Source organism: Bacillus rossius, chromosome 1 (genome assembly GCF_032445375.1).
Source record: "Bacillus rossius redtenbacheri isolate Brsri chromosome 1, Brsri_v3, whole genome shotgun sequence".
NCBI classification, from domain to species: Eukaryota; Metazoa; Arthropoda; class Insecta; order Phasmatodea; family Bacillidae; genus Bacillus; species Bacillus rossius.
Genome location: NC_086330.1, coordinates 375,377,533 through 375,403,714, shown reverse-complemented (window position 1 = coordinate 375,403,714; position 26,182 = coordinate 375,377,533). Strand labels below are relative to the sequence as shown.

At 37.6% G+C, this 26,182-nt stretch overlaps 1 protein-coding gene across 3 annotated transcripts in view; it reads right to left on the bottom strand.

Annotated features, from left to right (window-relative positions):
* Positions 1-26,182, bottom strand: part of LOC134528532 (sister chromatid cohesion protein PDS5 homolog B) — a 70,735-nt gene that overhangs the window by 39,249 nt on the left and 5,304 nt on the right. For 2 of the 3 annotated variants that reach the window (XM_063362234.1, XM_063362236.1), the window contains exons 2-10: positions 19,413-19,527; positions 18,391-18,591; positions 17,698-17,882; positions 16,465-16,672; positions 12,656-12,915; positions 11,275-11,521; positions 9,926-10,077; positions 9,514-9,660; positions 6,741-6,978 (exon numbers count right to left, since the gene is read on the bottom strand). In XM_063362234.1, coding sequence (XP_063218304.1) covers positions 6,741-6,978; positions 9,514-9,660; positions 9,926-10,077; positions 11,275-11,521; positions 12,656-12,915; positions 16,465-16,672; positions 17,698-17,882; positions 18,391-18,591; positions 19,413-19,496 — 1,722 coding nt within the window. In that variant the 5' untranslated portion in view covers positions 19,497-19,527. Of the gene's footprint in view, positions 1-6,740; positions 6,979-9,513; positions 9,661-9,925; positions 10,078-11,274; positions 11,522-12,655; positions 12,916-16,464; positions 16,673-17,697; positions 17,883-18,390; positions 18,592-19,412; positions 19,528-20,822; positions 25,334-26,182 lie in introns of those variants that run through there. The other variant, XM_063362235.1, reaches the window with a different exon arrangement.

Below are 26,182 nucleotides of genomic sequence, written 5' to 3'. Positions count from 1 at the left end.
TAAAAGTGTAAAACTATTTTAAACAATGCCAGTGCATCAGCTTTCAATAATAACCTTTAAAAACTAATGCACACATACTCTTTGATCACCATTCTATTAATTTTACTAATACAAATCTAGAGAATTTTTTTTAACGATAGTAAAGTAAACACAGCTGCCATCATGGCTACAGCAAAAAAGAAAACGTGTCCGTTTGTGGTAATGTCCAGCAGAGCACCCCATGGCCAGAGAATTGTGTTGCTAGAATTGCTCCTGCGCAATCGCTTTTTAAACTACCGAAAATGTTACGTAAATAATTAGATAAAATTAAAAAGACACGATAAATAAAATTCATTAAAAATTATTTTGCCTTAACACGTTTGATTCCAAAAGACTGAGAACGGAATATTGACCATGCTTACGAGCAGTTGTAATAAACAACTCTTCGATATATTGATTGGTAATCGCTTGACTATTTACTGCGGAAAATAAAACTGATATCGATGATCTGCTTTTCATAAACTTTTTTTGCCGTTTTTAATTTTCAGAATAAGAAGTGAAGTTCAGAATGTTAATTTTCTGCTTCTGGGAACATTGTTACTTCCAAGAGGCAGTGCCTGGATCCAGAACATGTAAAGGAATTGGTCTTTTTGCACTGCAATTTACATAATGTTGATGGCAAGGTGTAGGCTTGGCTTTTGATGAAGACATTTCTATACCACTGATTGTGTTTTATTACTAAAACATTAGAAGAGACATAAAAATTTACATGTTACTTGAGCAATAAAAATTTATTTAAACAACAATTTATAATATGCCAAATGTTTACTGTAATTATTCAGATTTATACTTAGAACATAAATATTCGCAAATTATTCGCTATTCACAAATATGTGCAATTATTTGATTCACATTTGATTTGCATTGAAAAAGTCACATTCGCACAGCCCTATGGGTAACACCCTTAATTTTGGGCTAAAAAATCTAACATTTCTATTTTAAGGGTTGCCCTCGAATATGGGTCGTGCCATATAACTAACAGTCTCCAGTAGAATACAAGTGAAGTCTTTATGGTCATGTCTCAGCTTATTGCTGCGTAATACATGGCACTCATGTACTTCGTCTTTCCTCTCTTCATTCTTTATGGCCCTTCCTCCCCCCCCCCCCCCCTTTTCCTTCTTGCCATAGCACTATCTACCAAAAAATACAAAGGAAAAGTGTTTCCCTTCCCCGTCTATTTATTTTTTTCGCCCGTGCCTTCCCCTAGAGAGATAAGACCTCACGTCATTTCCTTGTCAGTTTCTTCAATAAATCAAGCATGCTCTTTACAGCAGTTTGGTCATGAATGGAATGTTGCAGTAGAAAGTGTATGAAATCTCACGCAAAAACAATGTTTGGCCATAGTTGCAGTCATAAAAACCTGTCAAGATAGAAACGTGATGATCGAGTACGGTGCCAGGTTCACGGACATTTACGACAAGAGAGGGAGGGGTAACCATAAACACTGTTGCATGGCTGCATGTACTCACTCACTCACACACAAACCACATTCACTTCCCCCCCCTCTCTCTCTTTCTCTCACTCTCTCTCTCTCTCTCACTCTCTCTCTTTCTCTCACTCTCTCTTTCTCTCTCTCTTTCTCTCACTCTCTCTCTTTCTCTCACTCTCTCTCTTTCTCTCCCCCCCCCCCCCTCGGATTGAAAGGTCTCTCGGATAGAACACATGCACTTTGCAGTGAAAGGTCATTCATTCGGCACGCCATGACTCAGCACATCCTGTAAACCCACACCAATCGAGCCGCCTGCGTTTTTTTATTTTCCCCAGTGGATTCCTGCTGCTGACATGGGCCGCCAGTTTGCATTTCTGTCAGTGTTATTAGTTTGCTCAGAGATTATTGTTACGGTCAGTTTTAATTTTAGTAGTGTGACGTCGCCCGGGCCTGCGGCCCCTTTGAGCCCGATATGACACCGCCCAACCACCATCTCTGTTCAAACCTCCCGCTCGTGCGTGTGTGTGTGCGTGTTTTTCTAGCCCGGCAAGAGGGCGCTTAGCTGCAGTGCGCTGCACCCCTAATAGATATTGTTACGATTTCCTTGCGGGTTTGTAAGGATAGCCCAATTAATAGATTTTATTTCACACACACAGTTTTATATCGCCCGGAAACTCCACCGCGGGAAAACTCCCGACTCCACTGAACTCTCTCACTCCCTGCCCTGGAACCCTCGTCCAAGGACTTCGCCACTCTGCCGCACCCGCGGCACTATCGCCCGGAAACTCCGCCGCGGGAGAACTCCCCACTGAACTCCTCTCTGACTGACTCGAAGGTCGGCCCAACCTCCTTAAATAGCCCTTGGGTTCCCATCCAGAACAATCGGGCATGTCTCCGAGATATCGGGCGACCTTCGCCGTCGAAATGCCCAGAAACGCATCGTGAGTCCTCGAAGGACGCGGTGGCTGCTCTAAGAACGCCGATAAAGGCGTCTGAGTCATTTTATTCCGCAGTGCGGCCTCTTTTAAGTAACCCGATCTGAGGCAGGTGCGCGCTGCGACGGTCAGGATGTAGCGAGATAGTATGACACGAGATACCAGGGAGAGGATGCGGGTGGAAGGGGGCGCAGACAGGCCGAACGAGTGCGGCGACGCCAAGCACTGCAGCCAAGCGCGCTCGTAACAATATTAATTAATATTGTAATCCTTTTTCTTTCCGCCCCAAAACAGTGTAACGATGGCTATGCATGTGAGTGTCTTTTAATTAATAACTTCATGATCTTTTGTTATTTAATAAGTCCAAGCACGAACAAGGACGCTCCCTAGCGGGCGACAGAGGAACTAGCATGCAACTCATTTGAACCCTGTTTTATGCTTATAAGTAATTATTACAGACGGTCTGGACATGGAAGTAATTTTATAATTATTGTAAAATTAGTTATGTATCTTCTAATAGTAACCCGGGGCACGCTACAGCAAAGTGTAACGGTAATTGTGTTTGGCGCGAAGGGGCGCCATGTTGCCTCCCGCAAGCCATAAGCTCACCCCAGTCTCTCTCCCGCCGGCCGAGGGCGGACATGTCTGTACATTGAGGCGACCACGTGCGTGGTTCGCCTCCTCACTTAATCTAATTCGTGCCTCGGGCGTTTAAAGCTGTATCAACGGAGGATCGTGTAAGGACGTGTACCGTGAGTAAAATAAAAACCAATGTAACTGTGTTACATGTTTTGTGTTCGGGGGGCCACGTGGGTCCCTAACCTGGTCAGCGGCGTGTGGGACACCCTAAGAGCCCACTGCGATAATTAGGAGCGTGCCCGACGCTGAGAGCGGGCCTAGTTAGGGACAGGTGATACGTAAAAAGTCAGGAGGGCTAATATCTCGCCGCACACGGGCCACGTAACGCCCTGAGTTAAGAGTTTTCCAGCCGGGTCCACGTGCCCACTCACATGGTGGCGCCCATTAATCTCGACCGATATTCCCATCTCAACACCGGTACACCCTCAAGTGTTTCAAGCTTTTGTAGCATTGCAAAATGGGTCATAATAATATTAAGAATAAGTTTGAGGTGAAGGATAATTTTTTTTGTTGATATAGAAAACAGTTCAGATATGTTAAGAATTGTTATTAATTACTTTGGTTAAATTTCATGGAAAGCCTTAAAATACTTATTTCCTTGAGATACTTAATTATTAATTTGAGGGTTAACTCTAGTTCATAATAATTAATGTTGACCTTTGATAATTAATGTCAGTAATTAAAGCAGTATACAGCAAAACCCCTTATTTGCACTTTTCATGGGGACAAAGTAAAAAAGTGTAAAAAGCAGGAAAGTGTAAATAAAGGGAAAAGTATAAAAAGGAGTACAGTTTACCTTATTTAGAATTTTTTTCCTTTTGTTTAATAGCACATACTACAATGCAGGTACAAACACACTAACAACAAATTTTACTTCAGTATTTAATCAATTATTAATTTACCACATTTGACAAAAATAAAAAAAGAATGAAAGCCAAAATGTTTTTCTGATTACTTCCTAAAAAATAAATTTGAAATTTTCTTCTGCTTGCTTTTTTGGCTGTTCAAGGAGATTATTTGCCTCTCCAAATTATAAATACAGTTGCAACCGGCAGGGTTTATAACAAATACGGGCTACATACACATTGCTCACAGTAAAAAAATTTTTAAGAAAAGGCCGCAAATTGATGAATGTTTACAGTCAATAGCGCGCCAAACGCGGAGAAAGGTCATTGTACTCGGTCAGCTGCTGTAACGACGCGGCGGCGCATGCGCACTCTATGCTCCGCCCAGACTCATGACGCCATCAGCCGCCAACCAATAGATGCGAGCTTAGCGGAAAAAAATATAAGCTCCACCTCCCGTGTACCAATTTTATCCAGTTCTAATACCAGTTTATTGGTATACGCACCAGTTTTCTCGCTGCCGTGACATGTTCAAGTTTATGTTTATATTATCATGATGTCTTGGTACCAATAATTAATTATTTACGATCCCCAGAAATAAATGGTTAGTTTAAAAAATATGGCGTCAACTGTACAATACTTCCCAAATTATAAAAGACGTATAAAACAGTTACCAAGACACCGCTCATTTTATCTTGTGAAGTTTATGTCTCGTACCAGTATTTCGGCTAAGTTGTGACATAAATACAGTATCAGAACTTACAAGCAGCCATGTTTGTACATTCATGAGTTTACGTTTTTCCCTCGTGCATTTTAGATTGTCTCCTGCTATAATTACTCGTACTTTTACACGCCTAGGCTTAAATTATTACATGTTTAGAAATAAAAGCAACTTTTCATGTTATAAAATATGTATATTTTGCTATTTAAAATGTTCATTGCCTACTAGCTCCACGGTATTTTCTGGTTGTTTATGGTTGTTACGTGACGTAAATAGCGGGATTGATTCGATTTTTGAGACGTAATTCGCGGGAAAGTATTGTATTGGACTATATGGGAACCAAACGGGACCTGAAGAATATAGTGCAAATAACGGGAAAACGTAAATAACGGTAACGTAAATAAGGGGTTTCGCTGTATATTATAATTTTACAGGACATCATTTTTAAACAAAAGTTTTTATATGAATTTCAACTTTGTTTACTAAATTTTTAACATTGTATTTGAATTTTTTGGGTAATTTTATATTCTATTGGATATTGCTAGTGTAATATTTTGAGAATAGTCTGGAAAGTACAGAAGGAAGAGCGGACAGGCGCGACACTCTGGCGCCAGAAAGCTATTTTTCACTTTGTAAATGCGTGTTTGGGATTTACGCGTCACGTTGTACGCACAGCTGTAGCGACCGTCTGGAAGGGTCTCTGGAGGCTACCACTAGCCAGCCAATCAGGGCGAGTCCTGGCGTGGTGTGATGCGCTCGGCCGAAATTCCTTATTTGGGCATGTTGATGAATGCTGTACTGTGATTGGTCGGTTGGCCCACGGGGTTGCTTCCCTTGTCTTCACCTATACAAGGGAGGTAATCTCGTCTACCAACTCAGTTGTCGCTCGATTGTCGTCCAGTCCGGTCGCGTCGTCGGCAACTCGCACAATATTATGGAGTTGCACTAAGGGACAATTTAACGCCTAGGGGCTGGGGCCAGGCCGTAATTTTTTTAAACTAAGTTCATTTTTTTTTCCGGAATAATGTATTAGAAATTTAGGCCCTAGGCGTCGGCAACGGCCCAACTTCGCGGGACTTCGGTCAGTGCGCGACCGTACCTTGAGTTACATCGCTAACCAAGGGACAGTAATAAATTCTATTTTTTTGTGAGCGACAAGACTCAACGACCATCAACAGAAAAATGTCTGGTATGGTATGTATTTGGACCTCATCCTATCAAAATTCAAAGACGTCGTTAAAATTTGAATAAGTAAAGACAAAAACTGTACAAGTAACGAAGTTTTTTCTAATTAAATTCATTTGTAAAATTGTGTATTGAAGCCATGTAACGACGAGAAAAAACATTTTTTTTAAAGAAATAAACAAAGATAATTTAATAAACTCTTTTATTCCCAAATAAAGCAGAACCTCAGGAACATTGTTTGTTTTGTATTGTTACGTTTCTATGTGTGGTTAGCCGGGCAAAAACAAACAACGTAACACTTTCTAGAGGGTCTCGTTTTGCATTTCACAAGTACATTTCCGTAATGATTATTTTGAATTAAAATTTTTTTTTATTAATACACGAAGCAGCTTATTTTCAATTATTTCAAATACTAATTTTTCTTTGGCATTCACGTTAAACCTACACTGACGTTCATCAGTCTAACATGACCATGGTCCTGAACCTGCCTTATCAGTAGGGACAAGATTATACGGTGAACTGCGATAAAACCAAAGAAACACTGCAAAGCATGTCCATGCAACATAACACTGAATTGCAAGTAGTTAATAATTCAGCACTGAAATGTAACTAAAATTAAAAACATTAAATGAAATCAGCAATTTGACAAACCTTAACTTAAATTACAAATTTTTTTTTTAATTTACTGCAGTAAATTCATTGAATGTAATTTATTCAGCAAGAATTTTATACCAAAGTGTATGATCTAAATGGATTGGAAAAATTCCTATTAACATTTTTTTTCATCCTGCATTTCTTATCCTCTTATTACTTATTCGTAACTAGTAACGCATTTAAACATTACTGACACCGGCACACAAAAATGTGCCAGTTTACATTTATTTTCTCGAGTAGTTCTCTTTTGGACATGTTGATAAGCAAAGAAAGAAGGGCGGAGGAGCGCTGACCGTGGTGTCGGTGGACTCCTTGCAGCTGACGTCGGGCCGCACGATGACGTCCATGCCCGCCAGCAGCACCTCGTCCTTCAGCATGTGCGCGCTGAACTTGGCCAGGAACTCCTGGGCCTTCACCGGCTCGGGCAGGAAGCGCGACAGCACCGTGATGCGGCTCGCGATCTCCCGGTCGCGGTCCGTCGAGGGCACGCGGTGGTGCTGCTCCAGCCACTCCGCCACGCTGCGCCGCACACTGCCGCCAACACGCCGACACCGCTCCCGTACCAAACAACGTCACACCTCCGGCGAGTGCTTCTTGCAACGGGGGAAGATGGACATGACATGCACGTGCCCTTTTGCACACATCACGAGAACCTTTCAATAGCAGACAAAAAAAAAAGATGAATGCGTAAACTCACAGAAATCATGCCAAAACCAGCTGATGAAAAAAAAAAATAAAAAACTTAATACAGCACAGATATTCCAATGGAAGGAATAAGTCGAAAAATGATTACAGCACAGATGAAGACAGCGGGCAGACGATGGAGAGACAGTTTCGACCAGAACAGTGAATACGAACAAACAACTACTTTGGACAGCACAGCGACAGAAGGAGGAACCCAACGATAATTCAAAACAGATAATGTGGACAGCATACGACAATACAGGGTTGCACATGCAAACCCAATGATGAAATTAAACAATTATTCTGAAAACACAGACAACTTTCTATCAAAAATGGAAGAAATAGCTTGAAAATTGATGGAACATATTTATGTTACTTTACAATAATTAATTGTACGGGTTGTTTATTACTACTATTTATTTACACACTGCTGTACATTAAAAAAACATGAACTGAAAATTTAATACATTTAAAAAAAACTACAGTCCCGGTGGTTTAGAATGACTCTGATAACACTAATGGAGTCACCTTAAAGGGAGGTCGGAGCGCAACTCTGAGGCACAATGAATGACTTCTTTGATCTAGCTCACTGCTTGCTTGCCCTTGCTAGCTTATCTCTAATCCAGCCATTCACAACACTACTCCAGTTCAAGATATACAAGCAAATTATGTTCAAAATGCATTACCGTACACACAAAGATGGCCATGTACAGTCTGAATTATGCAATTTTTTGTATCTAATGAGAAATTTATTGGCTCGTTTGCAATGTGATTTTATTTCTAAAACATTAACTAGGAAAAAATATTTTTTAACTCAACTTTATTGAACGAAGCCAATGCAAATAAACTTTAAGTGTACATCATATCAATTTTTTTTGTTTATCCCAAGTTTTCCGTGACTACGGAAGTTAAAGAATTCACCCGATAATTGGTGAATTGTAGCAGCGCCCAGCACCAACTTGTGTCTAGGCGGCCATCTTATAATTTTTTACTGTCCTTTGTTGGACACACAAGCAAGGAGAAAGTTTCGTCTGCATCCGACCAACAAACAAAAAGAAAAACACTGTGACATGTCCACGCTCCAAGCACAAACAAATGAGAAGTGTATACAAATGGTCCTTTTTTAAAGTCACTGAACACGAAGTAAAGGTAGTATGTAGTATTCACTCTTGTATGGAACTGTTTTATTTGAAAGAAGTATACTTCAATAAATATTTGATTGAGCTGCCATTAGAAGCCTATTAAATCTTGCGCACGCATTTCAGTAAAACTTAACCACCATCCGGTGCTATGTTTTGCAACAACAATATGTTTAATATGTCCTCTGCTGTATCTTTCTGTTCAAAAGACACGTGATTAATAAAATGAGTTATAATTGAATAATATTTACAATCAAATCACTTATTTTCTTGCAATAGGCTGCTGATAGCAGACTTAGCTTTGGCAGCTCGCTGGAAATTAAGCACGACCTTGTGTTTATGCTTCTTCTGGCGCTGACAGGTGTCGTATATGCCTGCATCCCGCAGGTTCCACCTTACAAAAATCTCTGTTTAACCCCACCGGATATTTAACCAAATCACTTTTGTGGGAGGTGATTACTCAAACCACTTAACCAAAGTGGCAGTGACCAGTGCCATTATCCACATATGACCTAGATGCTACTTGGAATTTTTGAACCAAGCTTTGGCAAAAAAAAAAACAACACTAATCTGAAAACTGTTAAAACTAATAATTTTTTACATTAAATATACAAAAATTGATACTTTAATGTTAGTAGAACAATTTTTATATACAGTGAAAATAGAAATTATATGGCTTACACTTACACCCATCAACAATGTTTTCTGATCAAGAATATTAGGCGCAGCAAAAGTTTAGTTTTAAAAGAGGATGGCAGTAATAAATAATTTGATAATCAAAGGATTATTATTTTGCCATTCTTATGACTGTATTTTGGAACAGTAGTAGCATTCCTGTACAACTTAGTGAGGTACATGTCCTAAACCAATTCTAAAAATCTCCACACCCGTAGTGGAACTCAGACCCATAAGAAAATGTAGCCTAGTACGCCGATTGTATTTTATGATCACTGGCGTACATAAAGATTTTTTTTTAAATATCTAATAAAAAAACTTAAGCCTTAACTTAGTGTTTACAATTCCAAAAAAATTAATTTTTCAACAGATTTATAAAAATGTATATGTGAATTCAATTTTTATGTAAACTTGTTTAGGACTGGAATAATATTAACAAAACTACCACCACTCTTATCCCAATGAGGAACAAACTCTAATCAAATATGTGCACATTATCATAACTCAAAAATGCTGCAGGAGTTCAGGTGAACACACTTCTCTCCAAGAAACACTAAGGTGAACTCACGCCAGCTGATGTTTCTGCAGCTCCATGAAAGCTTTTGAGGCATTGTCATCTACAGTCCCCAGGAGGTGGTACAGTTTCTTCATCCGCTCCTCCGGAGGCAGTTGGAACGGAACTAGACACGTGTTGAGCAGGCGTTCCACTAGCAACCTGCCACACAAAATATACTTCATGGGAAAAAATTCATATTACATTTCTCAACCAAATAGGTAACTACACAGAAAGGAAAATTTATACTGGACAATCATTACTTAACAGATAATTAGTAAATAATAAAAAAAGAACAAAACTGTACAATCATTATGGCAAACTAAGGGGAGAAAACTTCCGAAGGCCGAAAAATACTTACATATATATACTATTAGGTAAATAAGAATAAACAATCTAAAGAAAGTACGAAAAGTCAATCACAAACCTGTCTTCCATTCCAGTCATATAATACCCATGGAGAATCTTATCTTTTATCCACGTCACAGCCTTCTTCGTCGCTTGCGGAACATCCGAATCATTCAGGTGCTTTTTGTAAATCATGGCAAGTCCCGTCATAGCTTCCTTCCGAATTTTGAACTGAAAATTAAATGTCATGTTATTGAATCATAGATGGAACATTACCTATTATTTCAACGAACATGATTAACCTCATCCAAAAAATTATAATACCATATTTACCTGAATATAATGCTATGATTCTTAACACAACTGTTGAAACTAAAAGTTGGGGTCGCATTATAATCACAAACTTGTATTTTGCCATTGGGTTACAGCTTAGTTGAAAAACTACAGACTCTTGTCTATTAAACATGTCACTTATTCAATTTTAGATTGCGGTTAATTACCACCTCCTGAACCTCCACTTAGTTGAAAAACTATACACTGTCTGTAAACTGGATAACTTATGCCACTTTAGTCCAAGGCTTCCTGAACCTCGCACAGGATGGATTGCAAATGGAGTTTGTCACTGGGTTCTTTCTGCTTTTTATTACTGTGGCTGATGGGGAAGGCAACCCATCCTCCTAGATGACAACCAACCACCTACATCACCACATTCTTTTTTTTTTCTGAAAAACCACCGCTTTAGATCTAGTCATAAAACACAATTTTTTTCCCCCCTGCAGCTTGGTGATTTAAAACAGACCATGTAAATCACTATACTGAAAAAAGTGGTACCAAAAAGGATCTAGGAAACATGGAATGAATTTAATAATTTCAAGTGCTATGTACTTGAATTGTGATTTCCATGATCAAACTCATAATCAAAAAGTTTGGGATTGCATTATTTTCCGGTGACTACACGGTAATTATCATAAAGACACAGTATGTGCATAAATATTAAAATTCGACCATGCAAACCAAATAAACTATCTTGGCTCTCAAGGTTGAGTCGCATCGTAGTGGTAGATGGTAGCATGTTTTGCATCGCATTAGGCATATTCAGGGTTGAGAAATCAACTGTAGATTTCTCAACCCTGAAGATACCTACCTGTTGTGATGCAGAGCTACACTATATTGCGACTCAACCTTGAGAGGACAGTTCATTAGACAATAGCCACGAAAACCAGCGTTCTACATGTGAAGAAAACTTCAAGCCAATGGCTGTGTGAGTGTGTGTCATGAAACATCCGGTGCAGATCCTGAAAGTACGGGCATAACACCTTTATCTTAATTTCCCTGCCACATAAAAATATGCTTACCACTCAAATCCCTTAGCTGCCCAATCCATGCTTAATTTGAAAGTCACCAATATCCCCTGGCCACTGTACTCACCTTCTTGTCAAGCGTCCTCTCTTTGACGAATTCAAGGAGGTCGTCGCTGTCGGAAATCACTTCAAAATCTTTCCTTGCCGTCGTGACGATAGCCATGACCACTTCGTATCTCACGTTCTCCTCCGCGTCATGCTGGCGGAGTTTCAATGTCTCCGTGATGTCCTTCCTCAACTCGGGGTGGTTCAAAAGAAAGTGCATGGAATACTGAACACATTTAATCCGTATCTGCACACTAATGTCATTGAACCTGCCAAAAAATGCCGAAAAAGTACATAAGCATTTAAACTTCAGAAAAAAAAAACATCTGCAGAGAAGAGACTCAAAAACACAAACTATAAAACCTTTTAATTTTACTATAATTTTTACTGAGATTAAATTTTTTGATACAGTTTCACATAATAAATATTTTAAATTGGGCGCGTATACTAATGTAGCGAGTTAGAATTTATACTTACTTGGCATAATAAAATAATTAATGGACCGAATGATATTATATATATAAAGTATAAATTCAAACATTTAAAAAATTTAGATGAATATTTAGTATTCTATGTTAATACAAACACATGTTTATATTATCGCTACTTCAGTAGCAGCCACATGGATGTGTTTGCGTCCGCGCTCCTTGCCGTCATTGTGTGCGTGTTCAAGTCCATGCGGGTGTGTGCGAGGCCATCGCGTGCTTAGTGATGTTCATCATTATTCCTTGATACTCCTTGATAACTGATCAACCTGATTTCTGGTGTTTTCATTACGCCTGCATGATGTGTATAGCGTTTACTTCGTCCTCTGAACCAGACGCACACTCAAACATGTTTGGATCACACCCCCCCCCCTCCCCCCCCCCCCCTCACCATCCCAAACAAACAAAAAATTGATTGTCTGTTAAGTCGGTTTACGGACGATAGTTTAACGTGACGTCATAACAAAACATTGATGAAATGATTGCATACTTTTATGAATAAAATCGAATCATTTTTATTTTAATAATAAAAGAATAAATACTTGAAATTATACTAGTAATCAGATTTTTAAAATGCAAGAATAATTAACCTTCATTGCCGAAATTGTTGCTGTAATAAACAATGAAAACCACATTAACTTTTCACTTCACTTTATAAACAGTCGACGAAACAGTTCACATGTAGATGTAAGTTGTGTGCTGCCGCTGTCTTTCTTCTCCTCGGACGCATAGGCCAATCGTGTGAAAGAGAGATAGATGCGGCACAAGCGTACAATGAGCGTAACGGGACACAGCGTAATGAAACAACGTGCGTAACGGGACACTTTTTCGTGCGTGCAGCCGGCGTTCATCGATTTATTAGACGTTGTCACGTCAAAAAAATTACAAATGTGACTGTTGATGGACAAGGGACAGTACCTGCCAAGGAAGGAGCGCCAGAGGGCGGAGTGGTGGCGCGCCAGGTTGGAGTCGCGCTCGCTGAACATGCGCGCCAGCAGCGCCACGGCTCCCAGCCGCTCCTCCTCCTGCGCGCTCTTCAGCTTCACCTCCAGCTGGGGCAGCACGGCCAGCAGCACGCTGGGGCAGATGTGGTTCAGCTCGTAGATCAGGTCGTACACCTTCTGGCAGATGGCCAGCGTCTTCTCCTCCTTGCCCAGGATCAGCACGTGGTTGAAGAACTGCCACACACGCACACCGCCGTCACCGCGCCTTCCAGACCACACTGCAGCAGTGTCCTGGGCGGGCCATTCGCCGACGCTTCCGTCGACACTGCTGTCGCCGTCGTCAGGGAGCAGTTACCTACTCAGCGGTCCCTGATGACGGCGAGACTGCAATGTCGGCCCGAGACGTAATTATTCGCAAAATGACACGGCTACAAACCAGAAGCCGAGCTACTTCAGACAATGGCCGTGAAAGCCTGCGAACATTATTAACATGAATTACTTTCGACTGTGTCTCTGTAACGACGTGGCGGTTGCTGTCAACGAGAAACTTCCTTCACCGGAGAAAATTTTAAGTAACTTTTGAACATGAACACACAGGCGCTTGAATTGTAGCAGAACGTGAAATTGCTGTGCGCTTGATAAGTTTTGAACTGGAAGGAAAGGCACATTAATGAATCTAAAATGCCTCTTATTCTGTCAATCGTAAGCTTGTTAACTTGGCTAATGAGAATGATATCAGGTCTGAGTGAGCTAAGGATGGTTTGATGACACTTTCAATGATGGGGATGTTCTGTGTAGTAAGTCATATTAGTATCACTCGGATATTAAAACTGACAAGATCGCTATCATGTTAATATGGAAACAGAGAAAACATTACAGTTTCTGAATAAAATGAGACAGGCCACGTAATACAGTATGTATCTTGGATATATACTCTGCATTTGGTTACTTTAAAAAAAAAAGTGCTGCTAGTGTTAACATCCTGTTACTTTAAAATCTTAATACCACTAAGGTGTGGGAAATAAATATTTTTTCCTTAAAAAATTTCTCCAACCATAAATTCCACCCCTGCAAAATTTTGTACAGAATTTGGTACCTTTGAACTATTGCATTTCTGATATGTCTCAATCAGTTATGTAATAAAGAAGCATACACAAGGTGTGATAGGCATATTTACTAGTGTTGTGCGAGATCTCGAACCTCGAGAAAAATTTCGAGAAATATTGCATTCTCAAACAGCGAGCGAGAAAAATAATTTCTCGAAAAAAAAAAAAAAAGAGATTTTTTTTGGTACCGGTAACAACTCAATTTGGTATGGAAACTAAATTTGATATTGATAGTTGTATTTTTATATGTTGAACATTACACACACACTGCCATTATTTTAGTTTAAATGTTTTAAAAATACCAAACGCGTCTGCCTGTTTGGACGAAAAATGATTTGGCGGAACACAAAGCAAACATGATGCAATCATTAAGAGATATTAGACTAGCCGATAGTCAACCAACCAAAACCTTTATCAATAACCGAAACTGTGAATAAAAACTGTCATATGAAATTCCAATTTATCCTGAAAGAAAAACTGCCGTATTTAATTTTTAAATTACGTAAGCGTAATACATAATAAAATACGTTTGAACCTAACCTACAAAATTGGTTTTGTTTACATACACGTTATTACGGTAAAGTTATTAAAAGCATTACCTTTAATTTAGTCATAATATTTTGTTGGGTAATGTTTAATAGCATACTGAAATGTTGATTATTACGGCAAAATACAAAATTTAATTTTTAACGAACAAAAGGAAATGGTGGTCATGCTGGCAGACCGGCTGCTTCGCTGTTCCGTTTCTTATTTCATTCCAATAAAAGACTGCGCAAGTATGTGATTATTTAATGGACTGGAATGTAAAGGAATGGATTGAACACGCAGAACAATTCACGCCCTTGTATTATGTAAAACTACGTGAAAGTGTGTGTTCAAAACCGTTGAAAAGGCAGAATAAATTGTATGTTCATCCCATATCCTTTTCCACCTTTGTTTCACTCAGTTGTAAGATGTCACGAGTAATGAATCCCGCCAAAGCCTCCCTAGTATCAATTTCTTTGTTTTCATTACAGTACCAGTGTTTCCCGTTTACGCGAGCTACTCTGCGGGTATGAATAAATAATGTGACGCCTGTAAAATGTTATTAGGAATATGAGAATAATTTCCTAATACTGCTTTATCTCTAACTGCGGCGTAACCAAGTGGGAAAAAAAGTGTTGCGGGAATATAACAGTTTAACAGAAGTAAACTTTGTTGTCAAATTAAACTTTGATTTTACGGTAAAATGGAAGATGTGGACATATAAGTATGGCAGTATTACACAAAAAGTGGCGATAAGTCAACGGGAACCACAATTAACATGTTAGCTACTAGACTTTTACCTAAGTGAGTGAATGTTTATTTATAATTTAGTGTAGGCTTACATAACGTGTTTGGGTCATGTCAGTTGTGCACAGGCAACTAAATTGACATTCTATATGATAAACAACAGTTTTATGTACAGAACAATATATTTTGAAAGTGATATCAATAGTAAATCTTGATTTTTTAAAAATTTCTCATTCTCGTCTCATTTCTCGCGAGAAAAATATTTTCTTTCTCGAAAATTTCTCGAGGTCTAAATCTCATTCTCACACAACCCTAATATTTACTTAGTTTAAGAATCATAAAAGAGAATCCAAAGTTATCTTAAGCAGCCATACAGTAAATAGTGTTACATTTCTTTTATTTTAAACTCTGTTTCAGCTGTGTCTATCTAGTACATAGATACATGCTGTAATGGGAATAGGGTGGGCCGGTTGCACAGAAGCTAACTGGTTACAAGGCCAGAGGTGCATTGAAACCATTCAATGATGCTATTTTGAAACACGGCAGCGAATCACAACTGCTATTCTACAATTACAGCTCGATCTCACATTTTCTGATGGTTATTTTATTTTCTTGTCAATAGTATAAATTAAGGGCTTTACTGTAAATCTATCACAATAGCCATCTTGAATTTTATGTTGAGTCTCAAATTTTCAGAGCAGTTATTTAATACACAGGTTAGGCCTGTGCAAATACTAGTTTTTTGATGCGAAGCGAATATCAAATTGACTGTTTAAAATATTTGCAAAATCAAATTGAATTGCGAATATTGTTCTCAGCAATTCTTTATTACACTTATTTTATAAAATACAGAGTTAAACATTTGTAATGTTTGAAATGATTAAGTTATAAGCCAATTGGGCCCTATATATAACATCATTCCAAAAATTATAAAATAATCATGCATAATAGTAATATTGAGGATTAACTTTATTCAAGCTAAACTTATAAAACATAAAAAATAAAATAAAAAAAAAAGCTAAATATTGTCATGAGAAAATCTTAGGCTTCCAGTTTTAACTTTGCAACAATGCAGTTTTACATCAGACGCTAAGCTTTGCATCACAACCAAAGCGTCAAATAAAACAAATAGACAATTTCCTGGAGAAGTCAAACAGGACATAAAAAAAAGGGCTTTGATTGATTCACTTAGTCGAAGCTTCACACAGGCCTACACATAATAGTAGTAAAAATTCACGAAAGAGTTCACAATAATGATTACTTACAAGACCTTTTACATCTCCAAAGTAAAGTTTAGTAAATATTTGGGAACAAAATGAGTGACCGACCAACAAATCCAAGAGAGCTATCGGAACAAATTCACAGGAATCGGCAATAAAATAGACAACCCGAGGAGATGACTCACGGCTTGGATGTACGGCTCCAGGGTGTCGCTGCACTTGACGACCAGCTCTTTGGCCAGCAGGTACGCGTTCTTCCTCTGCGACTTGTTTGGCTCCACCACGTTCATCAGTATGATGTCGAGGAGCTCGTTGGAAACTATGTCCGACTCGGTGATCAGCGGGCAGAGAACATCCAGCATGAAGCTCTTTACTTTGCCCGAGTGTTCGTCACTGCAGCAAATAAACACAAGTTGTCAATTGTGACACTGCATACCTTCACTGCACAAAACTTTTTTGAAGTATCAAAAAACAAAAATAAATATTCTGTACTGTACAACCTGCAAAATATATAGTAAATCAACAAAAAACAAAGTAAATTATATATTAATTAATATCGACTTTCAAAACTAATTAATTCAAGTATGTAAAATCTTTTTTTTGCCATTGATGCATCATTTTTACAGTTGGTCAAAATTAATAAAAAATTAAGTCTCAAAGATGTTATTAATTTTAAAAAAAAGGCTAGTACTATTACTTATGAAATTTTATCAAAGTTTTGTTCTTGTCAAAACTGAAAGTTTTAAGACTGCAATCTTAAATTCTTCAATAACGTTGGGGTGAATTTTGATAACTTTCATTTTGCTTAAAAAAACTTAATTCCTTAAAGTTACGATTACCAATCTTACCTTTTATTTGCATTTATGTAGAGTAAATGTTTTTAGCAGACAGACAGTGTTCAGAAGCCATAGATCTCAGATAAATAATAAAAACCTTTATATTTTTGTAATCTGTATATCATTTCATTGTAATTCTTCTTAGGTTAAAAGGTTTTTTATATTTTGTAAATACTACTTTTACAAGCATTATTTATTATATTTATTGTTTTTTCTGCATAATAAGTGAAAATTGAAAATGTTTTACAGGAAATTTTAATTTAATTTATGTGTGTCTGGCCCTCAAATTAGTTTCAAAAATAATATTTGGCCCTCCAGAAGTATGAAGATAGCCACCAGCACTGATCTAGATAATTTATTCTTGTCATTTTTGGGGGCTCAAAAATTATAAGTGAAAGAAATTTTTAAAACAATAAATACTTTTTTTCCATACAAGGAATAACCAGCACAAAAAAAAAAAAAACTAAAAGTTTACACGTAGTCTATAGAATCAATGTTCTGTTAGTTTGCAAGCGAAGAGGCAAAGAGGCGAAGAGGCGAAGAGGCACGTGACGCAGATGAGATATAAACGCTGGAACTCACTTGACTATCTTGAACATGAGACTGAACAAGGCGCAGAATATTTCCTGGCAGTCCTCGAGCTCGAAGCACATGTTGAAGGACTTGACGTAGGCCAGGTTCTCCAGCAGGTAGAAGTACCTCTTGAACGCCGGGTCCTTGGGGTCCTTCAGGCCCGACAGTTGCTTGATGAGGAACAAGAATATCGTCTGGAAGAAAACAAAGAAGCAGTATAGAGGTGGACATTAAGGGGGTGCCTCCCCTTTCAGGTCATAATTTTATATTTATATCAATCACTGATCAACTTCTAGACTTTTTCAATTCTTTAACTTTCAGGAAATGAAAAATATATATACAGCGCATACTTTTTGCATAATTAGCTGCCAAAGTTACATTTTCAACGTTTTTGGGTTGTACAAATAAGGAGAATTTAATTTATTGCAGAACTGAAATTTTTTTAGTTTAAAATGCCACTGGCTACTTCATGATATGGTTTACATTTCTTTGGCGGTCAAAATAGCAACAAATTATGAGAATTTTGAAATGCCAGGTAAAAATAATTAATATTTTCTGAAAGAAATTCAAACCATTTCTTGAAGTGGCCAGTGACATTGCAATTAAACCTAAAAAGTTTCAGCTCTGCAATAAATAAAATTCTCCTTATTAAAAGCGTAACTCTGGCAGCTGGTATTGCGGAAGGTGGGCCTGGCACCGCACCTTGACCTGCTCCGGGTCCTTGTAGGGGGCCTCCGGGGCGTAGACGCGCAGCACGTCGGCGATGCAGCAGGCGATGAGCAGCTGCACATCGCGGCTCTGGTGCATGAGGAAGTGGTCCTCCGCGAGGTGCAGGGCCAGCGGGATGTACTGCTGGTACATGCCCTCGTCCTGCCCCATGGCCTGCAGCGTGTGGGCCAGCGTCTGCGCACCACAGTCACCCTTCTACACACTCAGGGCGTCATCCACTCCACACAGCCACCCTTCCTACCACACGGGGCATCATCTACTCAACAGTCTCTCTTCTGTGCAGAGGGCATCATCTACTCAACAGTAAAGAGAAACATGGGATAGAAATCTAGAGCAGGATGTCCATTAAAATCTGTAATTCAGTTTCCCTCTACAAACTTTCAAATTTCCTTCTTTTTTTTTTTTTAATTAATTTTTTATATTCCAATTTTCAGTATTAAATTTAAAAAAAAAAAAAAAAACAAGAATCCACCATCTCCATAGCTGGCCTAGTTCTCTCTCTACTCTCTTTATTTCAAAAATAACTTAGCATACACCATTTTATAATGTGCATGACTATGTTATAAAACACAAACTGGGGAAAAATAAATTTTTTCCAGTCTTGACAATGAAAAACTGGAGCATTACATTTTCCCCTTAAATTATCATCACTAGAGAATTTCCATTATTTTTTCGGAATTTCAGATGGATCCCTGATTTTCCCTGACCAATTCCAAATTCACTGACTTTCCAGAACGTGAACAACCCTGTGCTAGTACACACGTGGTTGCATCCGTGATTAATACTCTACAAATAATAATGTTGTATGCATTCAAAGTGCCAGATAAACAATTAAAAAATGTAATAAAAAATTTCTTTAAATTATTTCAGTTAAGCTCTTGGACTTCACAATCATCGCACAAAATTCTATTAAAAAAAAGATTGTGACATATTTTTTTAATTTCTAGTATAAAGTTATTCCTGGAGGCACAAATAAAACAACTACTGAACTGTACCTTGAGTCTGCGGATGAGCTCATCGGAACCCAGGTCATCAGTGACAGGGCGGCAGCCCTGCGGATACACTATGTCGTGTGGCATTGTGCGGTCCTCTTAAAACACCATCCAGACCCTGCCGCACACACAACACACAGTTGAAAACTAACCTCAGTCTTATCTTACAGACACTGGCTGTGTTGTTACAGAGTAGAACACACCGTAACTAAGAATGTTCGATCTCCAAACGTCAGCTTGCAAACTGGATTACATAACGCAAAAATACTGTGTTGAAGGAAATATCTAATAATGCCTACCAGTGAACATTGTTTCTAACATGAATACAAACCAGTGGGCCTAAAGGTACCAAACATTTAACACCACATTCATTTACATTTACTGGGTTACGTGTACAGGTCAGAATTGAGTACACCTCAACTCCTAACCAACATCATACGTGAAATGGTTTTACCAATCCATTCTAAAACAGTAAACGAAAATGGATTGCATTATGTAGGTAACTTTGTGATACCAATACACATGTTTCCTCTCATCACAGTTTCGTGATTGAACCAGTTCTACAGGACATCTAGTTCCGTACTAAGTGTCCTCATTAAAAAATATGTGAAAATGAAAGATGGTTCACTAATCCAGAGATACAGGTATTATTCTAAATGCATTTTTATTATGTCCTGGTGGTGTATTCAACGAGATTGGTCCCCACTATCTGACGTTCCTCAAATTTTTTGCGAGAGAGTTTTATTTTAAAGCTATTTAATTTTTTACCCAAACTTAGATCATGAGAAAGGTACAAATTATATCTCACCAGGCCTCACAGAATTCTTACAGTTTAGGAGCCAGGCACAAAATCTAGGAGCTGATGATAAAAAAATACTTTTTGGAGCAGTTCTACTTTTATATTTTATTTAAACATTCAAGTACTAAACAGTACTTATATAGCAACTTGATAAAATATCACATGGTGGCCACTCACAGTCACCAAAAATATTCCCTGATTTTTCCCTGATTTCCCTGATTAAAAATTCAATATTTCCCTGATATTTACAATTACAAAAAAAAATATACTTTTGATGAAAAATATATTATAGAAAGAGATTACTCATATTTTAGCACCCTGCTGTATTTTCTTCATTATATACATACGGAAGTTCGTTAAATAACAAATACATTTTAAATATGTCACTTTACATTATAGCGTCCCGTTCAATGACATGCAGTCTGTGTTTTGTTTTATGTAATGGGGTATTTCAGTGGCGAGTGCTCAAACATTTTTTCACACAACTTTTGATAACTGTTCTTTAATTCATTTTTGAAGTGTAACATTTCTAGTTGTGAAACAACTAATTGATAAATCTTCACTGCATTACAATCAGTACTCCCATCTGTAGCTAAAGCAAATGGTCCACTTACTAAAGATTCAACAGTTTCAATTTAGTTTCACCAGCCATATACTCCACTAAAGCAGATGTTTTTGCTCTCGCACAGCTGTATTTCTGTGCAATTTTTGAGTCCGGAAACATAGCTCTATACAAATTATCCGAATGATCGGCTACTGCTATCGGTAAATTGTGTTCTACCAAAAAACTTGTAAACAATAACTCTGCGTTTGTTACTTTCGTTTCTTCAGATGTAGCGAAAAACGACGATATAGATTTATTGCTCGTCACGGCTTTAAAATGTTCTGCATGTTTCTTTGATTCAATATGCCGTCCTCAGTCATCCCTTCCACCATGCGCAATCGAAAAGTCCCACGTGCATACATTACAAAAAGCGTGGCGTTCCAAAACATTTGAAGATGACAAGCATGGCCATTCTTTAATATAGTTTGGTCGAAAGTTCTGAAGAATAACGTTTTTTTTTTTGACCCAGATACACATTGTTCTGTCACACGCTTCATTTCTACAACCGGCACTGAAGAACACAACACTATCGAACAACATAAAAAGGTTTCACGTCTGTACACACGACAAAAACACTTTGATGGAAAAAATGGCTTTCAAGAAAGTAAATAACACAAGACAGGTTAGCCAAAGTACCGTACAAAAATTATCGTGATGTAAGTAGCTAACAGACGAAAAGTCCGAGAATATGTACTAGTTGTATCGTACAACGGACGTAATACCGTACCATTTCTATTACAAAACACAACAATTAATCTACTTATTTCGACAGTACATGCGCACATTTATCAGTTCCGTTATCTGCGCAACCACGTGATGTATTCGAACTGCGTTCACGAAACACGCACACCAGAAACGGAATTTTTTTTCCGTTACCCAGCAGCACAAAGCCTCGTTTCCGTAATAAACCAGCGATGTTCCGTAATTCCGTAATATTGTGTTAAATCCGTAATAATTACGGAAAATCCGTAATGGTTGGCAGGGAAATGTACATGACACAAAAAATTCCCGGTTATTAAAAAAATTCCCTGACATTTCCCTGATAATTCCCGATCAACGTGATTTCCCTGATAAATCCCGGTTTTCCCGGTTTTCCCGGTGAGTGGCCACCCTGTATCAGTAATTAGTGTTAACTTAATGCAACTTAAATATTGTCCCTTTTTCTTGGTCCCAGTAACTTCTGTACTGGATTTTGTAACAACAAAATTGGCCAATGTTTTTAACAAAACCACTGTATATCTCAGTATTTTGGCAGAAGTTATTTGCCAGCAAGATAAACTTAGTTGTGATGGTGACCGAAATTTGTAGAGTCCTGTTTTACACCTTTTTACAATTTGATATTTTCTACAGCTTCCAGGCTGTAACCGCTGGAAGTAAACTACAACTGACACAGGTGACTACAACTGTTGTCATAACTTCCCAATCTATGAATGTTGACTTAAAAAAGTGCTATAATCACGCCAAACATTGTAACATGCAAGCTGTATTGCAAGCTGCGGCAAAACATTTAAAAATCCAGGATGGTGAGCCCTCATACTCCTTAACACTTGGTCTCACACGGAAAGTTAATAATTTGCTTGAAAGACTAATTCTGTAAATTTGCATTTGTTGTTCTGTCACAAATATTTTCAATGAATGTTTACCAAGTGTAACATAATATTGTGCAATTGTTTATGATTATCATCACTTGTGCAACTTTTAACACTTGGTCAATATCCATTGAAAATATTTGTGAAAAAGAAGAACTAGGTAATTCAAGATATCTATTGAATTGACAGAAATAGCCCTTAACCAATAGTAATGATGACAAAAAGCTAAAAAAAAAAACAAGCGACGTTTCGGGAACTGCTATCTGCTCCCGTCCTCAGGCAGAGACGCACATGGTACGAAAACACAGGTGCGAATGAGTAGGGGCTGGAAATATGAGGTTATTTATCAGAGAATGGACTACATCTTGCTCAGCCTTTTTTTTTGGTTCAATATTTTTGTGCTGTCATCATTTGTGGGTGTTTTTTTCGTTCTTTTCTGTTTTTGGAAAACTATTGTGTTTGTTTTGTCTTTTCGTTTTGCTGTGTTTTTGTCTCTTTTCAACTGTTGTGCTGAATTTTTTGGGTTCAATATTTTTAGTGCTGTCATCATTTGTGGGTTTTTTTTTCGTTCTGTTAGTCCATTTTTCTTTGTTTTTCTTTGTTTGTTGACCATATTCCTGTTATGGAATATTATGTGGTGTATATATCCTGTTGACAACAGCAATTTTTTGCTTAATTTGTGTTTTCTGTCTTTTGTGTTTTTTGTCTTTTGTGTTTTTTGTAGTTTTCTTCTACAGACATACATTAGCAATGGCGTATGTCCAAAAGCTCACATCAAGTCATGCACTCCCATTGCACAATTCTTTCAAAGATAATACAGTTTTTTTCCCTTTCATTGGATTGCTCTTGCAGTTATTTAAGAAACACAGTATCATAGAGGTACAGTGAGTGAACCCAACTGGATCAGACAGAGTAGACTGAATAAGCAAAATTATATAATTTGAGCAGTAGTTATAAAATTGATTCATGGGAGACAAATTGTATCACACACTTTAATCTAAGACTTTTTCTTTACTTTTGTGATATGGTGTCCTAAACTTTTTTATCTGCACTGTCCATTTGAGAAGCCAGTTTATTCTCCCCTAGTCTGTAATATGATACAACTTAAATTAATCTTGTTAAAAGGCCCACCTCGCAAGGGTGTATGTGTGTCAGTGTTACGCGCGCTGGTGCTTCCAACGCGGTGTCGCCTCTGAGCTGGCGCGCAGTCTTGTCATGCATGGGACATTACATATGAGAGGTAACCTTAAAATATGATGTAGAATTAAAAGTACAAATCAAATTATCTAACTTCATAATCATAACCCAAAAAACTAACAATGGTAACAACACAGGCCTGAATTCCATATTAGGTCCTCTTTCTAATAGAAACAAATAGTTAGATGATTTATTTATTTTTATTAGTTATAACCACAACCTTAACTGTTTCTACATTATTTAAACTACTGGCAAATAAAAAAATTGCCATCCTTTAATAGCAGTAAGCCACCCTTTTTAGTTACTTTAAAAAAATCAATAATATTGTATACAGACTTATAAATCATTTCAACAAATATAAGAGCTACTTACAGTTAACTAGCAATCTAATTCCCGTAAAAAATTCTTTTATCTGACTGCTTATTCTTAAGTTTCATTAATGTATAGTATTTTATTTTGGGTTCAGAAGTTGGATGTCAGAACTGTTGTGTAATGAAAAACGTGTCAATCCTATACATTACAGAAAAAGTGAAATTCATTGATAAATCAAAAATATGTCTAGATGATAAACATACTTGAGTGTTAGCTGAGACATAGAATCTTGTCAAACACGTGGTTGGTTCCCTACGGTTGACTCGTAAAGGATAGGTTAGATGGTAGTGATTCTCTGCATGATTGGTCCATGAGTTTGTCACGAATCTGCATTTCCCTGGGACTAACCCATTAAAGGTACATCAGATCATCAGTAGGTTATCTGTGCTGTCATACATGGTGAAAGTAGCAGCTGTTTTGATACAATGTGAGTAATAACTAAATAGCAAAATATGTTAAGCAAATATAAAAAAAGGAACTAATTTTTTTACGAATTTAATATTTTAACAAGTTTACGTAATACTAGCATTTGCGAACATACCCTAACAAACAATTTCTCTTCAGCGTAATTATATAGGAGACGAATGAATCTGAAAAAGAAAAAAAAAAAAAAAAAATTTTTTTACTTGCTGGCAATTCTTTCTAATCATTATGTAAAATCGTATTGCAATACTTTAAGTAGTTTACGTGTGAATGGTTGTGAATACATTAGGGTGGCTACATTAACGTACTACTTAGAAATTTAAATTTATTAATGCAACTAAACCTAACTCAACCAACATTTTTTTTTTTGCAAGAATCAGCAACCGCAATGACTTACAAACACTGAGAACATGTACACATCTTGCTTGCAGCATTCAACATGTCCAGAATCATATCCTTCTATAAACATGCTACTAAAATTAATTGTGTTGCACGTAATGGAATAATACAACCCAACACTTTGCAGTTTAAAAGAATAAGAAAAAAATGTCAAGAAGGAAATAATATATTCTAATTGCTTTTTTTTTTATCAGATGTGTCTCTCTCCTAGACAGGGTGACTACTCCAACCCTAGAATAAAATTCCTGGGTATTTCCAGGTTTTCCAGAAATTTATTTTCATTTTTCCAGAATATTTAACTCATCATATATACTAAATTATACTTAAAATTTAAATTTATTTTTAAGCCTGCCCACGCAAACATATTCTAACAAAATGCCGAATTACGTTACTTTCCGCGCAAATGCACATTGCAGATACAATGATATTGGTACATTAGATGAAGTGTTGCCAACTATTGACAAGATAAAAGTTTACACCTAAAAAAGTATTAGCTGTTATAAAACCAACAACAATTAGTTAAAAGATATACCGTATGAAAATTTAATAAACTGAATCCATAAATTATCCAATGAATAAAATATTAAACTTCTTTTTTTTTATTTATTTATTTATTTATTTAAGAAAATTGGAATTACGCACGGTAAACAATCTTAATTCTGCTGCGCTCTGGCGTCAGGTTCTGAAAACGTTTCTCTGAGCGTCACAGTCACACACGTAAACATGAATGGAAAACAGGATTGCCGATCACGCTTTCGTCTGTGGATGCTGACTCCCATGTTGTCTCTTATTCTAAAAATAAATATTTATTACACAATCCATTGCTATTTAATATATATTCAATATCTATATCAATTGCAGATGTACATAATCAACGACTTTAACGTTAGACGATAATTACAGTATGGAAGAATAGCAAATCTCCCGAGGGGTGAATAAATTCCTGGGTATTTCCAGTATTATTCCAGAGGCAAAATATTCCTGGGTAATTCCAGGTTTTCCCGAATTTCCTGACCAATCGTCACCCTGCTAGATAACTAACCACTACCTTTTTCCCAGGAGCCACTACTTTCCACATGTACCCACCAAGTGTCAGGCCTTTCAGGGGCCATGGCAATGGACACGAGGCCAACACCCCCTCATGTATGAGCACCGAGCGGTTACCGAGTGGTCCCGAGCCGGCTGCTATCGTGACGGTCGCGCCCCTTAAGCTTTAGTGCATAGCTGTGCAACTTACAACCCTACCAAACAATAACAAAATCCACTGAACATGAGATAACAAGACACCCTAGTGAGCTGATGTGTTACTCCAGCTTCATGGAGTAGGTAATGTGTAGGCCCATCGTGTACCTAGCTTATATAGGATATTACTCCAAAGAATGTTTGTTAC